Source organism: Pantherophis guttatus, chromosome 4 (genome assembly GCF_059756535.1).
Source record: "Pantherophis guttatus breed Tessera chromosome 4, ASM5975653v1, whole genome shotgun sequence".
In the NCBI taxonomy this organism is placed as follows: Eukaryota; Metazoa; Chordata; class Lepidosauria; order Squamata; family Colubridae; genus Pantherophis; species Pantherophis guttatus.
In genome coordinates, this window is record NC_142066.1 from 68,886,097 (window position 1) to 68,911,582 (window position 25,486).

The 25,486-nt window shown below is 40.2% G+C and overlaps 1 protein-coding gene across 1 annotated transcript; it reads left to right on the forward strand.

Moving 5' to 3' along the window:
• The first annotated feature begins 20,996 nt into the window (after positions 1 to 20,996).
• On the forward strand, positions 20,997 to 25,217 carry LOC148114150 (uncharacterized). Its single transcript, XM_087894529.1, has one exon. The coding sequence runs from the start codon at positions 22,417 to 22,419 to the stop codon at positions 24,124 to 24,126; it is 1,710 nt and encodes a 569-aa protein (XP_087750655.1). The 5' UTR covers positions 20,997 to 22,416; the 3' UTR covers positions 24,127 to 25,217.
• The last annotated feature ends 269 nt before the right edge of the window (positions 25,218 to 25,486 follow it).

A 25,486-nucleotide genomic window follows, 5' to 3' on the forward strand; every position in this document is an offset into this window, starting at 1 on the left:
TGATGGATGTCTGGAGAGAAGTGAAAGGAACTGAAAGAGTGTATACTTTTTACTCTAAGATACATAATACATATTCAAGAATTGACTATATCTTAGTTTCTAAAGATTTGTTGAATAATGTGGATAAGATAGATGTGGGAATTTTTAAGGATTCTGATCATGCAGAAGTTACGATGGAAATAGATTTTAATTTTGAGAAAAAAGGAAGTTGTTGGAGATATGATGAAAAACTGTATAAAAATGAGGAGGATAAAAAATGGATATTTAAAAAATGGGAAGAATGTTGGAGATTGAATGATAATGGAGAGGTTAAATTTGAAATTGTTTGGGATGCGATGAAAGCAGTGTTTAGAGGGGAAAGTATCAAGTTATCAAGCAGAAAATATAAAAATTATAAAAATAAAATTGAAAAAGATAAAAGCCAGATTAAAGAATTGGAAAATCAATTTTTGCTTACTAAAGAAAAAATTTTTTTGGAGGAATTAAATTTGCTAAAAAATAAATTGATAGAAGAAGATATAGAATTGGTAAAAAAGAATATGAGATATTTAAATAGGAATTTTTTTGAATTTAGCAATAAAAACTCTAAGTTATTGGCAAGGATGGCGAAAAATAAAAGAGAGAAGAGAGAAATTGGAGCCTTGATAGATGAAAAGGGTATAAGACGCTATAAAAAATTAGAAAAATGTGAAATGGTCAGGAACTTTTTTCAAAATTTATATTCGAAAAAATTAATTGATCGGGGAAAACTGAGAAGCTATTTAGAAAAACATGTTGTGAAAATTCACCAAACATATAAAGATTTAATGGAAGAAGATATACCACAAGACGAGATTAATGGAGTAATACAAAAAATAAAATTAGGGAAAGCTCCAGGTGAAGATGGATTACCTGCTGAGTTTTATAAAGAATTTAAGGAAATAATAATACCAAAATTGCTAAAACTATTTAACGGAATTTTACATGGTGGAGAAGTTCCGTTGTCATGGAACAGAACGGTGATATCTATAATCCCTAAACCAGATAAAGACTTAGAAAGGATTGAGTCCTATCGGCCCTTCTCTTTAATTAATCAAGATGCAAAGATATTTACTGCCATTATAAATAATAGATTAAGTAGATTTATAGATAGACATATAAGTTATAACCAAGTAGGTTTTGTGAAGGGTAGATACATGAGTGATATTGTCAGAAGAGTATTAAATATTATAGATGTTGCTGAATATAATGCTGATAAAATAGGTATAATATCATTAGATATTTTCAAAGCTTTTGACTCTGTACAATGGGAAACTATTAAAACAATTGTTGAGGTACTAGGTTTTGGTAATAAGTTTATACATGTTATTTCAAAACTGTATCAAAAAAGTAGTGCAAGAGTGAAGGTGAATGGAAGGCTGACAGAAGAGATAAGATTGGAAGCGGGTACAAGACAAGGATGTCCCCTGTCTCCAACATTATTTTTATTAGTTATGGAAATTTTGACTAAAATGATAGAAAAAGATGAAGAATTGGAAGGGTATAAGGGATATAAGATAAATCTGTATGCGGATGATACTTTGATTATTTTGAAAGATATAGAGAAAGATTTGAAAAAGATACATAAGCATTTGGAAGAATTTGAGGAAATGACAGGTTTGAAAATAAATTGGTCAAAATCTGAATTATTAATGAATAATAATGGTAAGGAGTGGGAGAATATGCAAGAACAACTTGGGATAAGGATTAAAAAAACATTGAAATATTTGGGCATAACACTTTCACTCAAAGTTAAAGAAATGAAAAAATTAAATTATGATGTGGTGATGAATGAAATTGAGAAAAAGATAGATAAATATAAAATGATAAAGTTGTCTTGGTTTGGTAGAATTGCAATGTGTAAGATGATGTTGCCAAAGTTTAATTTTTTATTTGAGATGTTACCATTAAACTTGACAGAGAAAGATATTGAAGGATATCAGAAGAAATTGGATAAATTTTGTAATGGTGGGAAAAGACCTAGATTAGTGAAGAAAATGTGGTATCAAAATCAAAAGGAAGGTGGATTAGGAATCCCCAAACTACTCAATTATTATTGGGCTTATGCTATTCGGACTGTGGTAAAAATATTTAAAGGTGAAGATAGTCATTGGAGAGATTTAGAATTAAAGGACATCAAGAGATTTGGCTCAACATGGTTTTTAGATAAAGCAAAATCAAAATGTGTAATTAGGGACTGAGTAAAATTTGGAACAAATTTGTTAAAATTTTAATTCCAGATATAATTTTCTTAGGGAAGACAATTGAAAATTGGCCGATTAAAACTAATATAAGTCGTGATAGGGTAATGGAAGATGAAAATATACAAACTATAATAGATTGGTTAAAAACTTCAGAAAATGAAAGGAGGAAAAAAGAAATCATTGAAAAATTGGGTTTAAGCTGGTTTGAAAAAATACAGATAGAAAAATGGACTAAGAAGGTAAGGGACAATTGTTCGATAAGTAGAAGTAAAACTGAATTTGAATATTTAGTATTCCAAATTATGAAAGATGAAATTGGGCTAAAGGGACTCGTTAGTAAGATATATAAGATTATAAATTTTGATGGAAAACCACAAAGGGTGATGAAGATGAATTGGGAAAAAGAACTTAATATTAAAATATCAGATTTAGATTGGAACATGAATTGGAAGAGTAGAATTATGAAGACTTTATCTGTAAGGATTAAAGAGCATAATTATAAGGTTGTTTGGAAATGGTATTTGACTCCATTAAGATTGTCACTGATGGATAAAAAAATTAGTAAACAATGTTGGAGATGTGATATGGAATTAGGGACTTATGAACATATGTGGTACAAATGTGATAAAGTTAAAAAGTTTTGGCAACAATTGGAGGAAATGATATTTGAAATGATGGGGAAAGCAATAATATTGAGACCAGAAACTATATTACTGTTGATAACTAAGGAAATAGAACCAACAAAATATGAGAAGGAATTGATTAGAATTATGATTATAGTGGGTAGAATTATAATAGCCAGATATTGGAAATTAGATGTGAATTTTAGAATAGAAGAATGGTATTGTGAAATGTGGAAATTAGCTTTAAATGATAAAATGACATGTGATATTAAAATTAGAAATGGTGACTATAAAGAAGATATTTTCTGGAAAATTTGGAAACCATTTGTGGACTATGCGCTGGGAAAATTGGATGCTTCGGTACCTGTACCCCGAGAACGTGGATTTTGGCGATCATGAGGATATATCCGAAGAACCAAATCTTCCTTTCTTATGTATAGCACAGGGTGAAATATTGTATATGTTGTTTGTAATGTTAGTAATTTAAAATAAAAAATTTCTAAAAATTAAAAAAACAAACAAACAAAGTGTTAAATTATAAACATCATCATAATCATTATAATAATGTACATATAAACATATATGCGATAATATCAAAATATTTACTCATAAGTTTTTCTTTCTCATGTAGTCCATATTTCACATAAATCCACACATCTAATCTCTATATCTGTTAACTAACCATTTGTAGAATAGTTCTCATGTTATAAAATATTCCGAATCTTCTTTTTCTTTGATTTTTTAGAGTTAACCTATCCATTTCTGCACATTTCAGAATTTTTTTGATTATATTATCATCTGTAGGGGTTTCTACATTTTTCCAGTATTGTATGTATACAATCCTGGCTGCTGTTAGAATATGTAAAATTAATAGAATAGAATAGAATAGAATAGAATAGAATAGAATAGAATAGAATTCTTTATTGGCCAAGTGTGATTGGACACACAAGGAATTTGTCTTGGTGCATATGTTCTCTGTGTACATAAAAGAAAAGATACATTCGTCAAGAATCTTAAGGTGCAACACTTAATGATAGTCATAGGGAAACATATAAATCTTAAGGATACCAGCAACAAGGTAACAGTCATACAGTCATAAGTGGGAGGAGATGGGTGATAGGAACGATGAGAAGATTAATAGTAATGCAGACTTAGTAGCTAATTTGACAGTGTTGAGGGAATTATTTATTTAGCAGAGTGATGTCATTTGGGAAAAATACTGTTCTTGTGTCTAGTTGTTCTGGTGTGCAGTACTCTATAGCATCATTTTGAAGATAGGAGTTGAAACAGTTTATGTCCAGGATGCAAGGGGTCTGTAAATATTTTCACAGCCCTCTTTTTGACTCATGCAGCATACAGGTCCTCAGTGGAATGCAGGTTGGTAGTAATTGTTTTTTTGCAGTTCTAATTATCCTCTGAAGTCTGTGTCTGTCTTGTTGGGTTGCAGAACCAAACCAGACAGTTATAGAGGTGCAGATGACAGATTCAATAATTCCTCTGTAGAACTGTATCAGCAGCTTCTTGGGCAGTTTGAGCTTTCTGAGTTGGCTCAGAAAGAACATTCTTTGTTGTGCTTTTTTGATGACATTTTTGATATTGGGTGTCCATTTTAGGTCCTGAGATATGTCGTGAATTTAGGTCATGAAGAGCCTTGGTGGTGCAGCAGACTAAACTGCTGTTAAGTAACACCAGCTGCCTGCAATTACTACAAGTTCAAATCTCACCAGGCTCAAGGTTGACTCAGCCTTCCATCCTTTTGAGGTAGGTAAAATGAGGACCCGGTTTGTGGGGGCAATAAGCTGACTTTGTATAAAAAAGAATACCACTTTTTTGGGGGGGCGAAAGTCCTACTAAGCAGGTATATACAAAAGTATGAAGGCTATTGCTTAACGCATTGTAAGCCGCCCTGAGTCTCCAGAGAAGGGCAGCATATAAATTGAACCAATAAAATAAATAAATAAGTAAATGTGAGATTTTATGTTGTGAGATTAAATATATGTTACCTTTATTATAGTTTCCTCGAAGCATGTCCAGTTGGAATGTCTTAGGTGTCCAAATCTATGTGTTGTTTTGTCACAGTTTCCAGCCATATGTGTATTTTCTTCCAGTATTTTTTTACTTTGGGACATGTCCACCACAAGTGATAATATGAACCTGGTATTTGGTTCTATTTCCAACATGTAATAGATTTATTTTTATACATATACGCTATTCTTGCAGGTGAATAGTGCCATCTATAAAACATTTTATAGAGATTTTCTTTATACGTTGTTGACATTGTGAGCTTATGATTTCTATTCCATAATTTCTGCCATCTGTCCAAATCTATTGTATAGTCAAAATTCTTAGCCCAAATTATCATAGTTTCTTTTACTTGTTCTTCCTCCAATTTGATAGTTAATAAATAATTGTATATCCTCTTGATTAATTTTTCATCTGTTCCCATTAGAATCTGGTCTAGCTCATTTGGTTCGTTATAAAACCCATACTCCTGCCTATCTTTTTCATATCTGGATTGTATCTGTAATTGTGGCCACCATGATAGGTCAATCCCTAATCTTTTTAGTTCTTGTTTTGTTTTTAGTTCACCCCTTTTGTTTAGTATATCTTATATCTTATAATTTTATTCATATTTATATATCCACACCTCCAGTATAGATAACCATACCGGCACTTTCAAGTAGTGTTGTTCTCTGATTTTGGTCCATACTAGCAGTAATGCATTTCTAATATAATGCCTCTGGAAATAGCTATGTATCTTACCCTTCTCGTACCCTGCCATCCCAATTGCAGATCATGACCTTCCAGTGTTAGTAGTCTTATATTCCTCAAATTAACCCACTCTTTCACCCACATAAATGCCGATGCTTGGTAGTATATTTCCCAATCCGGAAAACCAAAGCCTCCTCTACTTTTAACATCTTGTAGCATTTTTAATTTTATTCTCGCTTTTTTTGCTTGCCATACAAATTTTAATATCATTTTATTTAGATCTTCAAAATATCGCCCCCCCACCAGTTTTATTGGGATCGTCTGAAACAGGTACAATAATCTCGGCAAAATATTCATCTTAATTGTAGCTATTCCACCCCTTAGGGACAGGGGTAGGTTTTGACAATTTTCCAAATCCGCTTTAATTTGTACTTTCAGTTTGTCATAGTTAACTTCTTTGAGAGATATACATCTTGCTATTACTTGAACCCCTAAATATTTAACTTTCTTTACAATTTGCATGTTCGTGTTCTTGTAAATTCTCTCTTTTGCTTATCTGTAAAGTTTTTAACCAATATTTTTGTTTTCTCTTTATTTATTTTCAAACCTGCAACTTCTATCTTTGTAATTAATTTAGGTCCTGTTTCCTGTTGGTCTTATAAAATCAATACCAAGTCATCAGCAAAGGCCTGTAACTTATACTCCTCCTTCTTAATTCTCATACCTTTTATTTCACTATCTTGTCTGACATTCTGGCTAATACCTCTATGGTCAGTATAAATAACAGTGGGGATAAGGGACAACCTTGCCTTGTGCCTTTTGTTATGTTGAAGTTTATTTTATTATTTATTTATTTATTAATTGAATTTCTATACCGCCCTACTCCCGAAGGACTCAGGGCGGTGTACAGCCATGAAATAAAACACATAAATATACAAAATTTAAAATCAAATAAAATAAATTAAATAAATTTGGCTGAATTTATATCCATAATTTAAAATACCCATAATTTTAAAATACAATTAAAAATTTAAAATTTTCATTTAAAAGGGAGAAAATTTAGGCGAGGCCCGCTTGATGAAATAAAAGCGTCTTCAACTCGCGGCGGAAGGTGCGCAGATCCGGGATCCTCCGTATCTCTGGGGGGAGCTCATTCCAGATCGTCGGTGCCCCCACAGAGAAGGCTCTCCCCCTAGGGGCCGACAGCCGACATTGTTTGGCCGACGGCACCTGGAGGAGCCCTTCTCTGTGGGAGCGTACTGGTCGGTGGGAGGCTGTTGGTGGTAGTAGGCGGTCCCGTAGATAACCAGGTCCTAAGCCATGGAGTGCTTTAAAGGTGGTAACCAGAACCTTGAAGCGCACCCGGAAGACCACCGGGAGCCAGTGCAGCTCGCGCAGGAGAGGTGTTACATGGGAGCTCCATGTTGCTCCCATAACCACCCGCGCGGCGGCACTCTGCGCCAGTTGGAGCCTCCGGGTGCACCTCAAGGGGAGCCCCATGTAGAGAGCATTACAATAGTCCAGACGAGAGGTGACGAGGGCATGAGTGACTGTGCGTAACGAGTCCCGATCTAGAAAGGGACGTAACTGGCGAATCAGGCGAACCTGATGACGGTCACGGCCGTCAAGTGCTCTTCTAAAGACAGCTGTGAATCCAGGAGGACGCCCAAGTTACGAGCCCTTTCCGTGGGGGCCAATGATTCGCCCCCAATAGCCAGCGATGGCACCAGCTGACTATATCGGGACGTCGGAAACCACAGCCACTCGGTCTTGGATGGGTTGAGCCTGAGCCCGTTTCTCCCCATCCAGATCCGTACGGCCTCCAGGCACTGGGACATCACTTCAAGGGCATCGTTGGGGTGATCCGGGGTGGAGATGTACAGCTGAGTGTCGTCAGCGTACAGATGGTACTTCACCCCGAAACCACGGATGATCTCGCCCAGCGGCTTTACATAAATGTTGAACAGGAGGGGCGAGAGAACCGATCCCTGCGGCACCCCACATATAAGGGGCCTCGGGGTCGATCTCTGCCCCCCTGTCAACACAGACTGCGACTGGTCAGAGAGAAAGGAGGAGAACCACCGTAAAACGGTGCCTCCCACCTCCAACCCTTCCAGCCGGTGCAGCATGATACCATGGTCGATGGTATCAAAAGCCGCTGAGAGGTCTAACAGGACCAGGACAGAGGAACAACCCCTGTCCCGAACCCTCCAGAGATCATCAACCAACGCGACCAATGCCGTTTCCGTGCTGTACCCAGGTCTGAAGCCCGACTGGAACGGATCTAGATACGACGCTTCATCCAGGTACTGGGGTAGCTGTCGCGCAACCACACTCTCAACAACCTTCGCAACGAAGCAAAGGTTGGAGACTGGACGATAGTTAGCCAATACTGCCGGGTCCAGGGAAGGCTTCTTGAGGAGAGGCCTTACCACCGCCTCTTTCAGGGCGGCGGGGAAGACACCCTCACCCAACGAAGCATTTATAATCCCCTGGAGCCAGCCTCGCGTCACCTCCCGGGAAGCCAGCACTAACCAGGAGGGACACGGGTCCAACAAACATGTGGTCGCGTTCAATCTACCCAGAATCCTGTCCACGTCATCTGGGGTCACAGGATCAAACTCATCCCAGATAACAGTCTCAAAACCTGTCTCCATCACCCTCTCTGGATCTATCGCGTCAGAGTCCAGACCTGCCCGAATCTGAGTGATTTTGTCATACAGATACTGAACAAAATCCTTGGCTCTTCCCTCCAAGGGGTCCTCCCGCGCTTCCTGGTGGAGCAGGGAGCGGGTCACCCTAAACAGGGCGGCCGGGCGATTATCTGATGACGCAATAAGAGCAGCAAAATGAGAACACTTTGCTGCTTTTATCGCCACTAGGTAATTCCTAATATGAGATCTTACCAGTGTTCGGTCAGATTCAGAAAGACTAGCCCTCCAACAGCTCTCTAGGCGTCTTTTCCGGCGCTTCATCTCCCTCAGCTCCTCGGTGAACCAAGGAGCCAGGCGAGATCGGCGCCGGGTCAGAGGCCGCAAAGGCACGACTCGATCCAGGGCTCCAGCCGCCGCCCTATCCCAGGCGGCAACTAGGTCCCCAGATGAGGCGTGAGCCAGAACCTCCGGGATTGGCCCAAGTTCCATCTGGAACCTATCAGGTTCCATCAGGCGCCTGGGGCGGTACCATCTTACCGGTTCCGCCTCCCTGCGGCGGGGTGCTGCGGTTCGAAGGTCAAGGCGAAGGAGCGAGTGATCTGACCATGACAAGGGCTCGATGACTAAATCCCCTATCTCGAGATCACTCAACCACTGTCCAGAGACAAAAACCAGGTCCAGTGTGTTTCCCCCAGTGTGCGTAGGGCCATGAATTAGTTGGGTCAGGTCCATGGCCGTCATGGAAGCCATGAACTCCCGAGCCACCTCAGACGCCTCACCCACGGATGGCAGGTTGAAATCCCCCATGACCATAAGTCTGGGAGTATCAACCGCCACCGCGGCAATAACGTTGAGTAGCTCGGGCAGGGCTGCCGCCACGTGGCAGGGAGCCAGGTACGTGATCAGCAAGCCCATCTGAACCCCATGGCCCCACTTCACAAGGAGGGACTCACAACCGGCTGTCTGAGGTACAGTGTCATATCACCGTTTATAATCACCTTTGCTGTTTGTTTATGGTATAGCATTTTAATCACGTTGGTAAATTTTTCTCCGAAGTCCATATATTTTAATTGTAAAAACATAAACTGCCAACTCAAATTATCAAAAGCTTTCTGTGCATCAAGAAAAATCATAGCCATCTGCTTTCCTGAATGGGTCTCATAATATTCCAGTATGTTCAGAATCATCCGCATATTATTTTTGATTTACCTCTTAGGTAGGAAGCTGTTCAGGTCTGTGTGTATGAAGTCATTCAAAAAGCTTTTCAGTCTTTTAGCAATTATTGAGGCATAGATTTTGTAATCTACATTTGACAATGATATCGGTCTATAGTTTTTTATTTGTAATAAATCAGAGTCTTCTTTGGATATCAATGTTATAATTGCCTCTGTCCATGTTTTAGGGATCTTTGCTTCAAACAATACTTCATTGTAGACTTCAAGCATAGATGGACCTAAGATCTCTTGTAAGTGTTTATAAAATTCTGCGAATAGGCCATCCAGTCCTGGTGTCTCGTTATTTTTTAGCCTCTTAATTGCTTCCATTAACATTGTTATTTTTTCATTCAACATTGTTTTCACTTCGTCTGGCACTTTGGGTAATTTGATTTCTTCCATATATTGTTTAATTTTATCTTCTAGTATGTTTTCTTTGCTGTATAGTTTTGTTATGTAGATTCAAGGATCAAGCCCAATAACTCATAGAAGTCATTCCTTTTCTATTAAATATATTTTGTTTCTATTAAACATCTTAACAGGTATCATGACAGGAGAGAGCCAGGGATGAAGGAGCGGGATGGGCTTATATACAAAGGAGGCGGAGCCAAGGTAAGGAGGAGTTATGAGGGGGTGGTTATTGGAAAAGGGAATTAATATTTACATCCTTTAGATATATACATCAATCAATCACAGGGTTAGTCATTTACATGTGACAAAACCCCTCTAAATGACTAACCAATACATATGAAAAGTAATTAGAATATCTCATCTTATATACGAATACACAATTTGGACATTAGATAGTTATGTTGTTTACTTTGAAGTGGTTTAGTTAAAATATCTGCAATTTGTTCCTCTGTATCACAATATAAGGCTTTGATAAATCCAATATTTGAAAGTTGTCTGACATGTTTATTTTTTATGTCAATATGCCTTGACCTATTGACCTATTGCTTCAGCTGCCAACCTATTGCTATTGCTTGCTATCAGCATAGCAAGTTAGGTTCAATTCTTTAGAGATTTCAGGTTCTAAATACAAACAAGTATTTAAAGTATGTTTCAAATATCTGAGCACTCTTTTGACAGCGTCCCAAAGCTATGAGTTTGGATTACTGACATGCCTGGATAGAAGATTAACGGGTAAGGCTATGTCAGGTCTCGTCCAATTGGCGATATAGAGAACCTATGACTGATCTGTAAAAAGTATTATCTGTGAAAGCACTGGCTTCGATATACATATTTTTAAGAAGTCTTGTTGCATAGGAGTTTCACTAGGTTTAGCATTGAGCATATTACATTTGTGTAAAAGTTCTATGATTTTTTCCTTTTGAGATAGGCTAAAACCTTTTTCTGTTTTTGTAATTTGCACCCCAAGATATTTGTTTATTTTACCCAAGGCCTTTAAAGAGAAATGTTTACCTAGGTTGCTAGCAAATTTGTCATATTTACATTTTTTGTCGCTAAAATACAATATATCATCTACATAAATAAGCACATATTCAACAGAGTCATCTGTCTTCTTAATAAAGAAGCAATTATCTGCTAATGTGGCTGTGAAGCCCATTGACTTAAGGACTTTGTCCAAACAATCATACCACCTTTTTCCAGATTGTTTTAATCCGTATAGACTTTTGTTTAAAAGCCAAGTCTCTCCCTTTTGTGAGTTTTTGCTAGGTGGGGCTTTGACATAAATCTCTTTATCAAGATCTGCATGCAGATAAGCGGTTTGCATATCAAATTGATAAGACTTCTAATCCTAAAATTGATGCTATTATCAATGCACTTTTAACACTTTCGGATCTAACTGTGGGGGAATATGTATCCGTATAATCTTCGGGATATTTTTGGGCAAAACCTTGTGCCACTAATCTAGCTTTGTACAATATTTTGTCATTATCTAAATTCTTGACTTTAAATATCCATTTGGTTCCAATTGGGGTTTTGTGGTTTGGGACTTTGTCGGGGGTATATACCTTCAGTTCTCTAAGACTATTCATTTCCCTTTCCATTGCTTGTTCCCAATTATTTCTTTCCTTCTGGGGCAGTTTTGTTATTTCTTCATATGAGTTGGGGGTTAGATTATCGGTTTGGATGGATAAAACGTAATCTTCTAATCTTTTGGGTTTTTGGTTTCTATTGGTTCTAATTGGTCTGTCGTGTAATATTTCTGAGTCGTGTAAATATTTGGCTTCTTTTTGTGTTAGAGTGTCTAATTTTATATCTGGGTGACCTTCCTTCCATTCTTTGATGTTAATATCTTGGTGTTTGGGTTTGTGTTTCTCTTGGTTATTATTTTCAGGTAAGGTTTGTTCTCTCATGTCTTGTTCATTATTATGTTGGTTCTGACAGTTATGTATTTCATTTAAGCGTATTTTCGACCAATTCGACTGTTCATGAAAAACTGCATTCCTGGACACAATGAACCTATTATGATTATCCACAAATCTAAATCCTTTGGTTCCTGTTTCATAACCCATAAATCTTAATCTCCTTGACACCTTTTCCCCCTTATGTCTCAATTGTTTTGGTATGAGTACGTCTGCTGTTACTCCAAAAATGTGTAAGTGAGCTATTTGAGGTTTTTTATTATACATTACCTCGTAAGGTGTTTTATTCAATATGCTAGACCAAGATCTATTAAGTGTATAATTTGAGTATACAAGTGCTTCGGCCCAAAATGTTTGTCCTAGTCCTGCGTCATCTAAAACGCATCTCATCATTGTCTGTAGGGTGTAATTTCTACGTTCAACCACTCCATTTTGAAAAGGTGAAAACGGAGAAGAAGAAAAATGTAATATTCCGTGTTCCTTTAGCCAGATTGAAAAATTTTTGGATAGGAATTCTGACCCGCGGTCAGTCATAATTTGTTTGATTTTAATGTTATTCTGTACTTCTATTCTTTTATAAAATTCTTTAAATTTTTGAAATGCCTCACTTTTGTTATTAAAGGTATATACAAAACCGTAGCAACTGAAGTCATCTACAATGGTTAAGAAAAATCTTTTTTTATATTTTATGGAAGGTTTTAGGGGACCTACTAGGTCCATGTGTATTAATTGGAAAGTGGAACTGGTTGTACGTGTTGCTTTTCTAGGTCTGGGTTTGGTTTTGATTTTAGAAGACTTACACATGGAACACTCCAGATAATTTTTACAATCTTTTACTTTTAGTCCTTCGGAACAATCAGTCATCTTTTGAATAACAGGAAAACTAAGGTGTCCTAACTTTCTGTGTAGTAAATGTGCGCATTCATCGTGCAAAGGTTTCCCTATTAGAACTTTATTCTTTTTTGGTATATTATAATTGTGAGAATCTTCTTGGGTTTCAATTGAATCTAAATTGGCGTTAATGCTAGATTGATTGTCGCTTTCTGTGTCAAGATATGATAGGTTTCCGCTAATTGCAATTCTCTTTATGTCTACTTTGTCTTTTGTCATATATACCTTCCCTTCTTTAATGGTGATTTCTATGCCTAAATCCCTGCTCAGCTTCAATGCTGCAAGTATGTTATGGGGTATTTTGGGGACAAGAAGTATCCCCTCTATTTCACCTATCCCATGTATATGTATGTTCCCTTTCCCAGTTACCAGAACATTATCTTGATTGGCTACTTTAATCATAAATTTTTCTTTTGTAAAAGATGTGAGTAATCTCTTGTCATAAGTAGTGTGATTAGTGGCTCCTGAATCTATAAGCCAATGATTCTCCTTTTTTATTGTATTGATGTAGAATTTCTGATTCCCAAGCCTGTAAAGAGTTCCTGACTGATTTTCTTTGTAATTATCTCTGTATTTTCTCTTATCCCTAGGGATGGGAGAATCATTACGTCTGTATCTGTAATCTGAGTGTCTTTCATGGGGTCTATGTCTATTTTCTTGTCTGTCTCTACTTTGGTAATGATATCTTCCTCTAATGTTTTTTGGACAATCAATTTTGTAATGACTCTTGGAGCCACATATGTAGCATTCAGGTATGTCCCTATCTTTGCTATGGAATTCTACCCTTTTAATAATTCTACTATCTCTGTGGTGTAGTGATCTATCTTTTCTTAAATTATCTTCAGCAATTAATTTGTTCATTAGTGTCTCTATTGATAGATGCCCCAGTGTAATACTGTCTAGTTGACTTATGAAATTATCCCAACTAGGGTCTAGTGAATTTATAATAATGCTCTTCATGCTTTCTTCTGATATAATTTCCCCTCTCTGTAATAATTCTGCCCTGGTAGCCTTTAAATTTAATATGTGTTCGCTCATTGAAGTCCCTGCTCTAAGTCTAGCAGAATGGAAATTTCTAGAGATTCGAGTTGTTGTTGCCACACTTTTGCTGTAGAATAGGTCAAACATACATTGTATTAGTTCTGGTACAGTTAAATAATGGTTAATACTAGGGTAAATACTGGGGGAAATACTAGCTATTAATAGGTAAAATGCTTTGTGATGTAGGCAGTCCAATTCAAGTGTCCAAGGTTTTTTTGGAGGGTCAGTAATCATGAAAAGTAAGTTTTCTCTCAGAAAAGTGACTTGGAGCTGTTGATTCCATTCTTGTAAATTGGTTCCATCTAATTTATAATAGGGAAGTTGACAGGTAAAGTCGCTGAGTTGTGTGAGGTGTTACTTACTGAGAATGGCTATCCATGGATCTGAATCATAGGAAAGCAGCAATATGGTAAAGGAATACTTGCAGGCAATTTAAAAAGGCAGGCTTGAACTTTTTTTCCTTCTCTTTCTTTTAGGTCGTTCTGCATATGTGCAAAGTTCATTTCTATTCTGAAGTTGTCAAGAGAGGTTCCTTTCTCCACTGCTCCTAGGCGTGGGCCTGTCTCGACTGGATGAGGCTCAGGTTCAGTCTCTGGGTGCCGGCTGTGGCCAGACAGGAATCGAGTCGTCCTCTGGATCATCGATGGATCGTCTGGGTAGATATCCTGGTCAATCAGGTGATGTTGTTGTGATGGTAATTTTAGTTCTGATCCAAAAGCTGTGGTGAGAGTTTTAATTGCGTTATCTATTTCGGCTTCAGTGGGTTGATTTTGTGAGTAAGGTATTGTTTTTGTTTCTTTTATTTTTAAATAGGTTTGAGTCTGTGTCGGCCATTTTGGATTTGGGTCATCCCTTAGTATACGGTTGGCCATCTTTGTTGTTTGTTTGACTAAAGATGGCCGCCGTTCGTAAATGGGCGCCAAAATTTTCCCGCCATTTTCATACTGGCTGTTGTTGTTTGGTTCGTCTCTCACCGGGCTGGTTTCTGTGGCCTTCATGTTCAATTTTTGAGCTCCATCTGCAGCTTTGTGTTGTTTAATTAGTTGTTTAAAGTTTTCAATGAGTCCTTTGTTGTTCCCTCTGGGATTGCTTCGGGTGGTGACAGCTGCGCTGCCATTAATTTTGAATATTCTCTGGTATTCATTCTCTTTTTGCTTTCAGTCATGTTTCAGAGTTATGGGCATAAAACCGACCTCTTCTACCAATTTGTTACGTAGATTCAAGGATCAAGCCCAATAACTCATAGAAGTCATTCCTTTTCTATTAAATATATTTTGTTTCTATTAAACATCTTAACAGGTATCATGACAGGAGAGAGCCAGGGATGAAGGAGCGGGATGGGCTTATATACAAAGGAGGCAGAGCCAAGGTAAGGAGGAATTATGTGGGGGTGGTTATTGGAAAAGGGAATTAATATTTGCATCCTTTAGATATATACATCAATCAATCACAGGGTTAGTCATTTACATGTGACAAGTTTTTCATAAAATTCTTTTATTATTTTGTTTTCTTATCTTCATTTTTATGTCAGATTGTACCTGTCTCATCTCGTAACTTTTGTATCAGTTTCTTTTCTTTCTCTTTTTTGAGTCTGAATGCCAATCATCTCCCCAGCTTATTTGTATTTTCAAAGAAGTTTTGTTTGATTTTTTTTGTTTTATATTTTTCTCTAAAATATTTAATTCATCATTTGATTTTTACCATTTCTTTTTTGTGGGTCTCTCTGTAATTCCAATTCAAGTCTTTTATATTCTTCTTCTAATTCCTTTTATCTTTTCTTCTTCTCCCTATTTTTCTTTCCTATATAGGAAATCGCTAATCCCCTGAAATATCCACTGAAAACAGCCCATCTTATCATGCTTGTCAAGTGGCAATGTGTATGCAGTGGCAAGATATTGAGATGTATTAAACACTTAATTAGAAAAGGCATGTGGCCATTTACAAATTTGGCTATAAATCCTTTAGGATTTTGACTAAGATTGAAAACAGACTAGGGACTAATGAAAATTATACACTATTGAATTCCAATCAAAACTTGAATATTTTGTCTCTGTATGAAAGTAGGTTACCAATTCTCTAGATTATGCTGGAATATTAGCAGATATTTTAAAGTTGCTGATTTCATCACAGAAGGAGAAAATAGAGGGAGGGAATCACAATTAACTTGATATTATTTAATTTTTGAACTCTTTGCTTTTTCTTGGGGCTTCTTTTCTTTCCTTTCTTCCCCCATCCCCCAAACATAGCTAGTTTCTACAAACTCTTACTGTGACTAGCTATTACAATCTAGAATTGTTTAAAAACTGATTTAAAAACTAAAGAGATGTTTTGTAGCATGCAGGAGCATCAGCATGGTACAAGTTTAAAGTAACTTTGTTTTTAGGCTTGGAAAAAAAGAAGTACAGCAGAATTAAAGAAGTGCTGGTCTGATATTCCAGTGTATTTCAAAATAACTCTTAAGAGCCAGAAATGTACAACTACAGTTACAAACCTATAAACATATTACACAAATAATGTTGGTTAATAGAAAGCAATAGATAAGAAATGCCACTTTGACCTAAGGCCTCTCCATGATGGTAAATACATTTGAGGGAAAATATGCTTGGTCTTAGCATGCACATACAAAACAGATTTTAATTTCTCACACCAAATGGAGAGATAGCAAGTAATATTGAAAGAGCAGATGGCTTTGAGCCTTAATTGGCATATGCAGTTATTTTCTTGTAGATTAGATGGCTCTCATCTTCACATAATGAATTTCTGTTGCACAGGTTTTGTATTATGTTACCAGGAATATAGAAGTCTTCTTGACTTCTGTGGTGTTTATTTGCAGTTATTTATTTTGTGTTCAGAGCATAGAATAATAGGATTGGAAGGTCTTTTAGTCCAATCCCCTGCTCAGACAGGAGACACTATACCCGTGATGGCGAACCTATGGCACACGTGCCACAGGTGGCACGCAGAGCCATATCTGTGGGCACGTAAGCATTGCCCTAGCACAGCTCCAGCGCACATGCATGCACCGGCCAGCTAATTTTCAGCCTTCCAGGCCCACCGGATGTCAGGAAAGGGGCTGTTTCCGGCTTCTGGGAGGGGAGGCTGTTTATGCCCTTCCCAGGCTCCAGAGACTTTCTGGGAGCCTGGGGAGGGTGAAAAACGGTCCTTCTGGTCCCATTGGAAGTCGAAAAATGGGCCGTTTCCGGCCTCCAGAGGGCCTCCAAGGGTGTAGGGAAGGCCATTTTTGCCCTCCCCATGCTCCAAGAATGTCTCTGGAGCCTGGGGAGGGCGAAAAATGAGCCTACTGGGCCCATTGTGCCATTGTGTGTCAAAAGGGGGGGGTCATGTTTGCATGCACAGGGGGGAGGGATGCATTGAATTATGGGTGTGGGCACACACAACCCCCCCACACTTTCCACGCTTTTGGCTCATGACGGCAAAAAGATTAGCCATCATTGCACTATACCTTTTCAGACAAATGGCTTTTCACTTTCATTTTGAAAGCTTCCAGTGCAGGAGCATACACAACTTCACCTTTGCAGGTTTCGGCTATTTGTTGGTATTCTGACTTAATTATCCCTCTTTCCATTTTTTGTATTTATCCTTTTTTTTTCTTAATTGGTCTGAGAATTTTTTGTGCAACTATGCTGTTTTTTTCTTGGTTTTCTTGTTTTTCTTTTTTAGTGATATTGAACTGGAATGGGCTTTTATAATCATATTTTTCAGAGTTTCGCAAGCTTCTTGAGTTGGCTTCCCCTTTAATCTTTTCATCCATGGGAAACTTCCCAAGCTCTCTCTGAGTTTGTTAAAATAATCTCTTTTAAAGAGAAAAGTAAAGTTCTCCACTTATGCAAGAAAAACCAAATGCACATAACACAGATTAGGTGGTACCTGGCTCAATAGAAGTAATTTAGAAGTAATAGCAGTGTGTTTGGCAGCAGCTAAACAAGCCAATACAATTCTAGATACCATTAACAGAGGGACAGAATCACATGAAGTATTAGTACCACTTTGTAAAGTCTTAGTAAGACCACACTTACAATACTGCATCCAGTTTTGGTCACCATATTATAAAAAAAGATGCTGAGATTTAGAAATGCCACAGAAAATATTAGGGTGCTAGAGACCAAAACATATGAAGAACAAATGAAGGAATAGAGTATGTCTAGTCTAGTTAAAAGAAAGCTCAGGGTGACATGATAGCAGTATTCCACTATTTAAGGGGTTGCCACAAAGAAGAGGGGATTAACCTATTTTCCAAAGCACTAAAACAGAAAACAATGGATGGAAACTAATTAAGGAGACAACCAATCTAGAACTAAAGAGAAGTTTCCTAACAGTGAGAACAATTAACCTCATAATTTGCCTCCAGAAGTTGCGGGTGCTCCACCACTAGAGGCTTTTAAGAAGAAACTAGACATCTACTTGTCTGGAATAGTATAGGGCCGTGATGGCGAACCTATGGCACACATGCCATAGGTGGCACGCGAGCTCAGCTCCAGCGCACATACATGCGCCGGCCAGCTGATTTCCGGGTCTTCTGGGCCCACTAGAAGTCAGGAAACAGGCCATTTCCGGTCTCTGGAGGGCCTCCAGGGTGTGTAGGGAAGGCTGTTTTCACCCTCCCCAGACTCCTAGAAAGACTATGGAGCCGGGGGAGAGCGAAAAATGGGCCCACTGGGCCCACAGTGCCATCGTGTGCCAAAAGCAGGGAGAGCACGGGGGGGTGCACACACATGCACAGGGGGGCATAGAATTATGGGTGGGGGTTCACACATGCGCAACCCCCCCCCCCCGTGCGACCCCCACTTTTGACACATGAAGGCAAATAGGTTGCCTATACTAAACTGGTATAGGGTCTCCTGCCTGAGCAGCGGTTGCACTAGAAGACTTTACTTATTACCAAGACTCTGAAGCATAGCTTATTGAAATAAAGCAAAGCCATTTAGCTGACCAATTTAAAATATATCTATGAAATTCAGAAATTCCTCAAAAGATATAAGGGGCTGAGGGAGAAGGGAGTTCCTCATGTCTCAAAACTGGATTTTGGGTGAGAGACTTCTTCACAGATATTTCCCTAGAACATTTTAAGAAAAATTCTTGATTGCACAAGATTTAAGTTTTGCTCAAATAAATTGTTCAATTGATCATGTTTTTTACAATCAAATTGTCACTGTGAATTACTTTTGTTTTACTTTGAGCAGTGCTGCTTTTCAATGTGACAACTTACTTACCTTGCCAACCATTTTAGCTGGAAACTGATTTTAGTTCTGGAAATACTAGGCTTGCATCATGGATTATTCATGTGGTGTAAATTAGGTCAGTATATGTGCAGATATTAACTAAGAGTATTTCACAGTAAACAAATTAGATTAACTGTGAAAAGAAAATTCCTGGTATGATTTCATGATTTTTAACTCATAATATCACAATTCACTTCACCAAAGTATATTTGTCTATCTACCTTGGATTTCTAAAATATAATGAAAATTAGAAAGCAATGTTCAAAGTAGATGTGATGGAACCAATTATAGTTTTCATGCATAATGTTGCTTAACCGAAAAAGGGACCCTTTGGGGTCAGTATATATTTCTGTACTAAACATGCAGATGATGATGATGATGATGATGATGATGATGATGATGATGATGATGATGATGATGATGATAGCAAAATACAAAGGCCAAGCCACTGGTAGGGATTTATAGCTATTTGGATACAAAGCGGAAAAGCTATTTTGGTTTAGTATGTGTGCACATGTGTACACCTATATCTGTGGCCACTCCTTAAAGTTATCTATTTCAGGGCTTGCATGACTGCAAAGAGATGTCTTTGGAAATAAAACAGAAGGTAACAGGGAAGAGTCCCATGTAGCTATCATGCGAGGCTTTCACCTTTACATCTGGATAACTGTAACACCCTTGTTACAAATTGTAGAGAACATTGTGTTGCTCCTTTTCAGTTATTACTGAAGTTCCTCATGTTTAATTTCAGTTTTATAATCTCCCACTTATAGCTGACTCAGTCCCATTACTGAATCTATTAATGTTTTCTTCTACTTTCTAATTCAGCCAAATTCTCCATATGACGACACTATTGATATGCCAAAATGTGATAGTATCTCAAATTTCGCACAATAAAATCTTCTGCAATATGTTCTATATTGAGATATCTTTTTTATTTTTCTGATAAGATTTTACTTGGTTTTTTTTTGGAAAAACTATTACGTAAAAAACACAATATGTTATTTGAAATAAATATTAGTTGATTTCATAACAAATGAATTTGTATCTACTATTATATATCTGAACAAGCAAAAGAGGACTTCGACAATTGGAAAGGGGGACAAATTTAGTGAAAAGGAGGACACACTAGCATTCTTGACTTCTGTGGCAAAAATTACATCGAAAAAGCTCAAGAAGTGTACTAAAGCATAAATGTTTATGAAATTGCATGCTTTCCTGGATCAGGAATCCCTGCACTCAGCCTTTCAAGCCCTGGTCATCTTATGCTACTGCAATATGCTTTACATGGGGATATCCTTGAAGAGTAACAATCACAGATTTTAGCCATGTGAATAGTTCTCCGGGCCCCTAAGGTGGCCCATTTTATACCACTGTTCCACAAGCTGGTTTCAGTTTGCTTCTGAGCTCAATTTAAGGTTTTGATTATCACCTTAAAATCCTTCATGGCCTGGGTCCAGACTATCTGAGGAACCAACTTCTCCCGATGGGGCTAGCCTACTCCATCTCTGCAAGCAGAAGGGGAATGCTGAAGACCCGATGGCCAAGGAATTTTATCTGGCATAGAGTCCAGAAGAAGAGCCTTTTCTGCCGTGGCTTCCCCCACTGGAACATCATGTTTCCTGGGGTGAGATCCACACATATCCTTTTGGCCTTTTAAAAGGATTTGAACACCTGGCTATGCCAACTGGTATATGCCAGTTGCACTTTGGCACTTTGGAGGTGGCTAATGGATTAGATAATACCATACCTCCTCCCTCTGTGCATTTTTCTCCCTCCCTTTCCATTTTGGTCAATTTTATTTCAAATTTAATGTTGGTATTTATTGTTTTAATGTTTCAGTGTTTTATATTAGCATTTTTATTGATTGCCTGAAAGCCACATAGAGTTGCCTTTGGTGAGATAGGCAACATATATATTTAATAAATTTAAATTTAAATTTGAAAATTATTTTTTGAAATAGCAGAAAGATTAGTTTTTCAATCTCAGGAATGGGCTAGAACACTTAGGAGGCAAAAACTTCAGCATGTAACCAATTAATGATTAATGTCGCAAGCCACCTAGAGCCACCAGAATATGAAGTGGACGATCTTATAAATTTGCTTAATAAACAAATTAAGGACCTGTCAGTTTCAGGCAGCAGGGTAAACTGGTGGAAAGTACTAATCAACTAATTAAGATAATAGAGCTGACCTTATTAACTTAAATTAACATTTATTAGCGAAGTGCTACCCTACAGAAAAAAAATGCTGACAAAGAAAGTTTGTATTGTAGGTACTCAAAAAGCAAGACAATATTTAATTCTAAGGCAATGCCAGACAGAGGACATGGAAACCACAAGGAGAACATGGGCTTCTCCATTGTGGGTGGAGACAGCAGCCAGGATGGGGTGTGGTCATCTGTTAGGCCGATAGACTGAGCCCATCAAATTTGCTAAGTCCCGCCCTTGTTACCGGGCAAACCCAGCTTTTGGCTCAGTCTGTCAGCCTAGACAGGCGTGTGGGACTGATCCTCTTGAACCCTTTTCCCTTTTCCTGGCTGCTATTTCTCTGCTTTTCATTAATTACTGCTCTGGTTTGACTCGGACTGTTTATTGGATCTTCTTTGGACATCGATTTCAACTTTCAGTAAGATTATTCCCCAGTAACTGACCTTACTGGTTGCTGGGGGGGGGGTGGAATTCCTCTGCGCCCCTTTCCTTGCGTGGGGGGGAAGCCCTTGGGGGGAAAAGACCCTGGGGGCATTGTGGAGTGATTGCGCTCCCCTTTTACCACCACAGCTGGCCGGTTTGGGTCCTGGGGGCAATCCTGCTGTCTGTGGAGCTTCGCGCCCCCTTTTCAAACCTCCCGGCGGCCATTTTGGATTTTAAAAAGCTCCGTTTTTTTCTGCTCGCCGTTTGTCGTTTTGACAGCTGCTTCGTGGAGTTTTAACGCTCCCAACGGCGTTGAGGGAAGCTTACAGCCCTTCCCTTTGACCACTGTCACCCTTAGTGGCCGATTCTGCCTTGTACTCTCCTCTAACGGCGCAAATCAGCTGGTGGAGCCCATCGGCTTAGGCGCCTCTCCCCGCAGCGCTGTTTGAGCGGCTGGGAAGGTTTTTGGCGCGAACGGGTATTAGGAGCCTAAACGGAGCTGTATGCCATTCCCTGATACCAGAGGAATTTTTACTGTTATTTGTTGACTTGCCTGGCCGTTATTTCTGTGCTTATTGCTGGTGGAGCTTTGCGCCCCCCCCTTCCTTTACGTTTGGTTGGTGGACTGCTCGTGCCTGGGCTGAGGAAACGTTTTTGAGTGGGGTCTGCGCCCCCCCCCCTGCCTTTTTCAATCTCTGTTTCGTCCAGGTTATTTCAAACCATTATTTGTGGAGTGTCTGCGCTCCCTGGTGTCATATTTGGGGCTGAGCCACATTCATTACTGCCCCCTTCCCTTGGCTTGTGCACTCTCGTACCTAATTTACAACAATCATCTGGCAGTTCGCCTTACTGTCATCATGCCTAAGGCATCCCATAAATCTAAGCACTGCCACAAGGACAGGAATTCTGATTCTCACCATCATCAGAGAGTTTCTTCTGCTACTAAAGAGGTTCCCTCTGGATCTTCTTCCAGACTAGACCCTTCTGGCTCCTCTCAGCCTCTCAGCAAGGCACCCTCTCGTGCGGAGGCTCGCAGGGACAGAGTCCTGAAGAAGATTTGCGCCAAAGCCAGTGGCGCTCAGTCAGTAGGCATGGAGTCTGCTTCAGTCTCGACCCATCCCCCTACAGGTGCCGATTCTGCATCTCAAGGGGATCGTCTTTCCCTTCAGGACTGTCCGGCGGTCATTGCAACAACTGATCTGTGGGGTTCGTCTGCGCCTACGACCTCTGTTCCTCCTCCGGAATCATCCCCAGCTCCACCTGCTGGAGAAGCCATTCCAACCGGGACACAACAGCACTCTTTCCCGTCCACAGAACAAATACAACAGATGATTGCTGCAGCTGTCCAACAGTCGTTGGCCTCGCATTTTCAGTCCACGAGCAGAGCAGCTTCGGTGCGTTCAGTGGTTTCCCCCTCTCGAGGGGATGGGACTCTGGATGATGTTTTGTCCATCACTGCTCCTGACTCTCCCGTGTCTTCTACGGCCAGCAGATCCCCTTCTCATGCGGCTGATGACCCTCATGACCTGGAACTCTCGGAGGATGATGATCTGCCTCCTGAACAGCCCGCCTTTACGGGTATTTTTCCCCAGGCCTTGTTCAAATCCCTACTACATAAGGCCATTGCTACGGCCCAGCTTAGCTCCCCTTCACCTTTACCGGTTTCTGCTTCTACATCTAAGGGACCTTTAAGCCCTCTCTTTGCTGAGCCAGCTAGGACTGTAGATACCATCTCTACTCCCCCTTTGTTTCTCGATGTTATCAAGAAACAGTGGTCTTCACTGGGTTCTGTTCCGGCACCTACGGCAGCGGATAGACGAAACTTCAGTATTGCTCCGGATCTAGATTCTCTTCTCCAGGTTCCATCTGTGGACGCTCCCGTGACGGCCCTCTTACCTCACTCAGCGGTTCCCGGTGATCCTGAGGAAGGCCTTCGTCCGGAGGAACGCCGGGCTGAACACGTGCTCCAACGAGCCCACCAAGGTGCTTCATGGGCCATCCGAGCAGCTTCTACGGCCTCCTTTTTTAATCGTACAACTCTTTTATGGCTTCAACATTTGCAGGAGTCGTTGCCTACGGAGGACATTCGAGTACGACAGGATTTAAGCAAGATTATAGCTGCCACACAGTTTTCGGCGGACGCTACTCTGAACGCCGCTCGCTTTGCGGCCAAGTCTCTAGCATCTTCGGTTACGGCGCGTCGATTAGTTTGGTTACGCCACTGGCAAGCCGACGCTAGGCATAAATGGCGCCTGGCGTCTGTACCCTTCACGGGCTCCAAGCTATTCGGGGAATCTCTGGATCCTTTCCTCTCAGAGACAAAGGATAAGAAGAAATTCCTTCCAGTTGTCTTTCGCAGGGGGGATTCCAGGTTCCGCCCGTACACTCCTCGCCCCCAATCTCGCCCGTATGAAGGATCTTTCTTCTCCCCTTCTCTCCCTAGGTCACAAGGGAATTTCCAACCTAGACAACGGGCCGGTCAGGACAGACCTCCCAGAGGTAGGACTTTTGCTCCCAAACGGCCCTTTCGGGGGGGAGGGGGTCGTTTCTCCGGGCGCCGTCGCTAAGTGCATTCCGGACCCTCCCATAGGGGGCAGATTGGCCCTTTTTGCCCCTGTCTGGGAGGGCTCGACTTCGGATAAATGGGTCCTGGCCACTTTAAGATCTGGGTTGGCCATTGAATTTCTTTCCCCTCCTCCGAGGTTCTTTGTAAGCTGTCCCCTTTCTAATGATATCCAGAAACGGTTCCTTATGGATTCGGCGGTTCAGCACCTTCTATCAATCAGGGCCATTCAGCCTGTGCCCTTGCGTGAGTGGGGCACGGGATTTTATTCCCGTGTCTTCCTCGTTCCCAAATCCTCGGGGGGGTGGAGACCCATTCTGGACCTTAAGCGACTCAACCGGTATGTCCTATACCGGAAGTTTAAGATGCACTCACTAAAATCGATCCTAGACGGTGTCAGGAGGGGCGATCTCCTCTCTTCCATAGACCTCACGGAGGCCTATCTCCACATCCCCATCCTCCCTTCCCATAGGAAGTTCCTTAGATTCTGTTACGGGGGGCGCCATTTTCAGTATAGGGCCATGCCCTTTGGCCTTTCTTCGGCTCCTCGTACCTTCACCAAGATACTGGCTGCCCTGGCAGCTTCCCTTAGGGCTAAGTCTATTCGTCTGCAATGTTATCTGGACGATATCCTGATTTTGTCTCCTACTCTTCAACAAGCTGCCTCTGACCTGCAATCCACCCTCCTTGCCCTTACTACTCACGGGTTCTCAGTTAACTTGGCGAAAAGCCAGTTAGTCCCTTCTACTAATCTGGTTCACTTGGGGGCTCGGATAGACTCCGTTACGGGGAGAGTTTTCCTTTCGAACGAGAGACAGGAGAGTTTGAGATCCCTCGTCTCCAAAGTTGAACGAACTCCATCTTCCTCTCCCCTGCTCTTGTCCCAACTCCTGGGCAAGATGATTTCCGCCATTTCAATAGTTCCTTGGGCCCAGTTACACTCGAGGGAACTTCAGTGGTTCCTGTTACCTCTACAGAAAGCGGGTAGAGGTACCTCCCCTTTGAAGGTTTCTGTCCCTAGGAAGGTACTTAGGTCCCTAAGGTGGTGGCGGTCTCCAGCACTTTCCCGAGGTTGTTTTTTCTTTGATCCACAGAGAGTGGTGGTTACAACGGACGCCAGTCTCCAGGGTTGGGGTGCTCATTGTCGGGGTCAACTGGCTCAAGGTGTCTGGACCTCCGTCGAATCCCGTCGCTCCATCAACTGGTTGGAACTGCGAGCAATTTACCTGGCACTTCGGACCTTTCTTCATCTTGTGTCCAACTCCCACGTTCTGGTCCTCACGGACAATATCACCGCGAAGGCCCATGTCAACCGTCAAGGGGGCACTCGGTCTCTCTCTCTAATGTCGGAAGCGTTACGGTTG

Coding starts and splice junctions, on each gene's coding strand:
- LOC148114150 (XM_087894529.1), top strand. CDS start 22,417: ATGCCTAAGGCATCCCATAAATCTAAGCACTGCCACAAGGACAGGAAT.